This window comes from Triplophysa rosa, linkage group LG10, assembly GCF_024868665.1.
Source record: "Triplophysa rosa linkage group LG10, Trosa_1v2, whole genome shotgun sequence".
NCBI classification, from domain to species: domain Eukaryota; kingdom Metazoa; phylum Chordata; class Actinopteri; order Cypriniformes; family Nemacheilidae; genus Triplophysa; species Triplophysa rosa.
Window position 1 is genome coordinate 3,930,094 of NC_079899.1, and position 6,709 is coordinate 3,936,802.

Genomic DNA, 6,709 nt, shown 5'->3' on the forward strand with positions numbered 1-6,709 from the left:
TACCCCATTCACACCCGACAGCCAGCGGAGTCACAGCGCTCAATCCAGTCTCACACCGAGCATCACAGTAGACCTTAAATCAGTCTCAATCTGAGAAACACATAGCTGCATCATCTTTGTGCAAGCATGTTACAGTGCAGCTGTTACAAATATATACAGATAAATCAAATAAATACTGGCTTTTGGGGTTCATTCCGGTGGTTATTAAAAATGAAACGTGAACATCTGGTGAAAAACCTTCAGAGAACATCAACTTCCTTTCAATGACTCCAATGCATTAATGGCTGAACCATTAGGCATCATGTCTAAAAAAATCTCTCCAAGTAAACACCATTTCATTGCTTTGACTTTGTTAAATCACAAGTAAAAACACAAAATGAGTGAAAATAAGTTGTGTTACAAGTGCAGCTACCAGAATCTTCGTTTGAACATGTAGAACCCACAACTTGCTTGTAAAGAAAAAGGATAATCCTGATCTGCACATTTAATTCATTATTTTTTACATTTCTTAACCTCATTAGCCTTCATTTCCGCTGCTCAGTCTGTGTGGCCGCCCTAATCTTGTTAGACAAAGAACAGCTTTTTAAGCGATTAAGGTTGGTCATCCGGTGAATTTTATTGGCTGGCAAATGATGCGTAGCGTGTACATTTATCAGGAACAATTGGTCTGGCTATAGAGCCGTCCAACTCACCTGCCAGCGCCAATAATAGGGAAGGAGGAAGGGGAAAACAAAAAGAAAGAGACAGAAGGAACGAGTTCAAGACGTTGCTCTGAAAGACAATACATTGCAGATGGCATCAATGGCAATTATTGATTTGTCAGTTTAGCATCTGTTAGGAGACTACAGTATGGGTTAAATCTCAATATCAGCATAAATGTAAATGTTTAGCTCTTACAAGCGTTCGTGTTTTATTATATTATGTCATTATGGGATGTGATGTGATGTCTTAATCCATCACTGATCAATGATGAAAATGTGTTATATCATGTTCTGACAAGCTGAAATATCAAGTGTTGTTTTGCTAGATTTTGTGACCTTTGGTTGATTTGGTTTATAGTGCTAAGCAAACCCTGTTTTAAACCATGTGCCAGATATCACCAGCATTTCCTATACAGAACATTTCGTAATACATTTACACATTTATCCAAAGTGACTTACATTGCAGTCAAGGTATACATTGTATCAGTATTTGTTTTCCCTGGAAACTGAACCCAAGCGCAATGCTTGACCAATTTAGCTATAAGGAGCAGCTTCGTATTTAAGTATTTATTTTTTCCAATAATATGCAAAAAAGAAATAAATAAAACAGAAAGACACTGTAATAATCACTTACATGTTTGGGTTATCATGTACAATAAGTTTAATTCATAACTTTTGTTGTCATACAAGCAAAACGAATGTGCAATGATCATCTCACACAGTAAAATAGAAAAACACAGACTTATGACCGAGGTATGACACATTTCATTTGGCTTGGTAGTGAAATCAAAATCCTAATGAAAGTCCTACAACCCATGAAAAATGGCCAAAAACACACTCAGAAATGCTTTTCACTAATAAATAAATCAATGCTCATATGACGGATGTATATTTTAAATGATCGTTCATAACTTTATTCTGGAACATCAATTGCATCACACAATAGTTTGGAAAACACTAATATACCCTTTGTATATATTAAGATCTCATTACCCATGTTTAACAGTCAATAAATAAGAGACTATTTTGACATTTGACTTATTTCTTCTGTATTCGAATTAATTTGCTGGAAAATGAAAGGAAGTATACATAAAAGAGATTGGAACAGGCCGTGTGGTTCAGGTGAGACAGTTGTGCATTGCAGAGTTTCTGCAGCGCTTACAGGACACACTGCAGTCCAATGAAATCTCAGAGGGGCGCGTGTGCGCGCGTGCGTCAAGAAAACAACCCATCAGGCCCGTCATTAATCATCACCATGATAAAGAAGTGGATTTAATTCACAGTATAACATCCATCTCCAGTTTATTCAGTTTACACAGCCTTAACACACAAAGACCGGAGGCTCGCTCGTTAAGAAATGGAAACAGCCCGGTTTTCACCGCCGTCATGCAAGACCTTTTTTTAATCAATATGCAAATCAATCAGAATAAAATTACAATGAGCTTTCAAGGAGACTGAATATGAGCTTCTGCAGCGCGACGGGATCATGCTGCCGTTCCCTCTCGTGTCGCGGTTTCACACAAAGGCCCCTGCAGAGAAACGACACGAGACCCTACAGCTTTCGGTGGATTTCTCAGCATCTGTGCACCTGAATTAACGGCATTTCATGCTTGCCTTTTTGTGTTAAATGAACAAGACTTTTTTGTAAACGTCTGGGCGTGCAGAATGCATCTCTAGCGTCTGTCACATTACACCTTGCCGCAGCACGTGATGCAACCGCAAGCCCCGGTCCGCGCCATGGAGTTGCGCGGGTATCGTTTAACCGAGCCTCCAACGCTCACATGATGTAAAACTCATCGCAGCATGCAGAATTACATTCACACATAACCCAATCACTGTCATTTGAAGGAGCTGTAAAAATCTCATGTCTGCTGTTGCGGGGAGGGGGGGGTGGGGAAAGGGAAAGGGAGGGGGAGGACTGCAGTATACATAAGGCGAGGAAGATACAAGTTCATCTTTTATTAAAGCTTTGCCGTTTAGGTCCTGTACAGTCCTTTATGCAATAAAACCTCTCGTTTGGATCTCCCCGGTCGTTACAATTGCTCAGTAAGGACCACAGAGGTGTAAAAATCTCAGAGTTGTGCAATCCTGGAATGCATTTCCAAGGAGAGGGAAAAAACGGAATATTGCACCATACAGCCAAGCGATTCACATTATTGTATTTTCCGTCTGTTTTTCCGGCTCCCCACCACCCTCCCCGCAAATGAGGTTGTTCTCCCAAGAGTTCCATATGTGTCCGGACCAGAGCTTTCATTTTAATCCCAGATTTGCCAGGTCACATCCCGTCAGGTGTTGTGCGGTACGACGGGCCCCAGATGATCCCATCACTGTCCGTTCCAAACTGTTCAGAGCCACGATGTTCTTCTACCTCTCTAGCTTTATCCCCCAGTGACCTTCAAGAGATGTGCCTTCCCATAACATCCCCACTCGTTTTTTCATAAGCGTCAGTGGAGGGGAGGGGTCATCTGTCAGTACCCAGCAATTTCACCCCTGAAATTGTCCAGATTCTCTTGAATATAAATTCTTAAACATGCAATACTTTCCCTTCAAGCTTAGAAATGCAGACGACGTAAAGGTCTCTTCTCGGGGCACACACAGATGTGGCATAAATATGCGGTGGCATAAGAATAAGAATAATAATGGATAGTAACAATAGTAACATTTTAAATCTGAAAAAAGCTCATCGTGATCCGACAGTAAAATAATGCACCAGATTTCGATCAAGGCCTTATATCATAAAAACAAGTCATATACGTGAAAGCACGCGCCTGGTCATACACACTTGCATTGTCATCTGAATTGGAAGAGATACAGCAGACGTGGCCAAGTAAGAAGCTGAACTGAGAGCACATATATTCTGGGTTTCAACGATTTCTGGATCAGCACCAGAGCAAGAGAAAAAAGAGACCTTTTCAGTTCGTTTACAACGAATACAGTGAAAGCAAATCTGGACGCGCTAAGCATAATTGAAGCAATAAATCTGCTTTATGGATATGGTTATATTCTTCAGAATAGGTTTCGATATTTTTATGTATGTATATATAGAGAGAGAGAAAGAGATATGCATATATTTATATACAGGTATGGCACTTGATTACATTTAAGCTCACAAATGAAAGAAGCTTAGGTGTTGAAATGAAGGAAATCACAGACTTTTAAAAGCGTTTGCGGCTCACACACTCATACAGACGTAACAGCAATTATGAAGTTCATCACATAGCCTATGTTAAGGTCAATGGTGCAGTACAGGCAACGAAAGAGAAAGAAAGCGATCGCGTTTGAAATATTAATGAGCGGTGTTGCAAATCTGTAAGACTCTCGCTGTGTCACGTACAAAGTGCAAAACGCATTCGCTCCGTTCAAGTACTACAGTAGAGCAGCGTCACGCTTCACATGCCATTGCTCATGTTACAGTGTTACCACATCAAGAATTCTTCTGTAATTGCATAAAACGATCGTGGTATGATAAATCATAACGGCATGCATCGGGTGTAACATGGGCACTGTGATGTAATGCGCAACCGCAGCTCATTTGGAGAGGGAGCGCGCACTCGGGTACCGGTGTTTGCTCTTTGAGTACATCTCAGAGTACAAACGTTGCAAAAAAGTTGCATCACTGTTTTACAAACGTGTGGTCTGTCATCCACGGTAGTGAATGAAGTCTTTAAAACGGTAACAAAAACGTCCTACCCGACTCTTGCAACTCATGAACCTTACGCGGCGAAGGGACTCGTCCATATCGTTTCGTTCCGTGCGCTTACACGTACGCAGAGTCACTGGACTGCGTGCGGCCGAAGTTGGGCATGGTCATCCGGGGCTGATCTTTGTTCCTGATCTCATAGATGGACTTCCTGCGGGCCTGCACGCCCCGCACGGCCGTTTTGATCTTGCGCCAGCCCAAGTGGTTGAGCTCGGCCAGGTTGAGGACCACGCAAAAGCCGCTCACCGCGAACATGAAGACGAGGAACACGGTCTTCTCCGTGGGCCTGGAGACGTAACACTCCACCTCCTTGATGCACGGGTAGCGGTCGCACTCGTACACAGCGGGCACGTTGAATCCGTACAAGAAGTACTGGCCCACCAGAAAGCCGATTTCCAGAGCGTTTCTGAACACGATCTGAATGATGTAGAACCTCGAGATGCCCTCCTGGCGTCTCAATTTCGACTTGATGGGCTTCGTGCTCGAACCGAGCAGCTCTTTGGCCTCCAGGCAGTCGGGCTCGGGCTCCTTGGTGGAGTTGTCCGTGTTGGCGAGTACTCCGTTCACGATGGTGTTCTTGATCTTCTGGTTCTTGAGCTCCTCTCGTTTCAACGAGTCTTGCTCTTTATTGTCCACCGACAGGTAGACGGTGGCGGTGGAGAAGCGCCTCTCCTTGGGCTTCGCCGACTGATGGACCGAATAGGTGATGAAGCAAAGACTGGGCGTGCACACCATTATGATCTGAAATACCCAATATCTGATGTGAGATATGGGGAAAGCCTTGTCGTAACACGCCTGGTTACAGCCCGGCTGCAAGGCGTTGCACACGAACATGGTTTGCTCGTCGTCGTACACCGTCTCACCCACTATAGCCACGATTAGGATCCGGAAGATTACCACTACTGTTAGTAGGATCCTGAAAACAAGCATACACAGAAAGAATGCGTATGTGCGTGTCAATGCGTTTTAAAAAGTCATGTTATATGCAAATATCATGCTTGATTCCGTTTGTATTTTCTGCAGCATTTTACGGTAACGCCTGCTGTTGTGCACAGCTGGGACCGAGCATCCCCTTTTACCTTCAAACGTGGTCTTACGCGAAGACATACAATAAATGCACAATATAAACACGACACAAGTGTGTGTGATCGTGAGGTCGACTGAACGGCGTTCTGTGTTCAAGTGGAGGAGCTGTCCAGTTCTGAAAATGAGATGCGTTGGGAAAAATTGAACTCTTTTTCGTAATTTCAATTCAATTTTACTGTGCTCCACTATATTGGGCAAGTATGTTATGCAGTTATCTTTTAATCTAACATTTTTGTGTGCTTTTTTTTTTTACAGCATTATAATAAGTGAAACTGGAGGTAACGCCTGTTTTTGAGCACAGCTGGTACCAAAGCACCCCTTACATATGTGGCTTTACACGAAAAAATACATTAAACGCACACTATAAACACAAAATACGTGTGTAAATATAAGGTCGCTTCAAAGGTACGGTGGGTTAAAGTAAGGGTGCTGTCATGGCGCGTTCGGGAAAATTGAACGCTTTATTGCAATTTCTGTTAAATTTCACCGTGTTCCATTATAAGATTTTATTTCTTGCTGCATTTTAAATGAGTGATATTGGCGGTAACGCCTGTTTTTGTGCACAGCTGATCACTTTGCCTCCTAATGCGGCGTTCAGGGAAGCTTAAAACAATATAACAAATAAATCATAAAAATGTCAGCGTAAGGCCGCTTCAGCATAATGAGCTGTCCAGTGCTGAAATCAGGATGCGTTCGTCTTCGCATAATGTTATATTTATCAAAAGTACTATGCAAATATTTATTGGTATGTCCCGTTGGCAACCTTTACATTTCTTTACAGCATTTTAAGTGAAAAAGGCTGCAACGCCTCTTTTAGTGCTACAAACATGCAGCAATTGCATTGAAATTCAGTGTCACTTATTCACACTAACATTTAATTGCGCCGATATTTGCTCTTACCTCCCTATCATAGTGGAGTGCTGCTGGACAGCAGCCTCCAGGAGTCTCTCTAGTATGGTCCATTCCCCCATTGCTGTTCATCCGCAGATTCTGCTCGAATTCCAGGGGAAAAAAGGCGAATATTTCCTGATTATTGTCCGCCGTTACGCGGTAAACGCATGGATGACGCGCGCCAGCTGTTCACTGCACCGTGGCAGTGCTGATGCTGGAGGATCCCACACGTTTCCTCGCCCTCCTCGCCGCGCAGTCATGTAAGCCCTCCTATTTTCGATCTTCACATCAGATTGATGGGTGGGTGGAGGGCGGCTGCCTTTAATATGGC

The 6,709-nt window shown here is 43.0% G+C and overlaps 1 protein-coding gene across 1 annotated transcript; it reads right to left on the reverse strand.

Annotated features, from left to right (window-relative positions):
- Positions 1-1,324: 1,324 nt before the first annotated feature.
- LOC130560248 (gap junction delta-2 protein-like) lies at positions 1,325-6,503 on the reverse strand. The gene is made up of 2 exons (XM_057343905.1): positions 6,388-6,503; positions 1,325-5,317 (listed from the first exon to the last, which is right to left on the reverse strand). Exons 1-2 carry the CDS (start codon positions 6,456-6,458, stop codon positions 4,459-4,461), a joined length of 930 nt encoding a protein of 309 aa, XP_057199888.1. The 5' UTR covers positions 6,459-6,503; the 3' UTR covers positions 1,325-4,458.
- Positions 6,504-6,709: the final 206 nt, after the last annotated feature.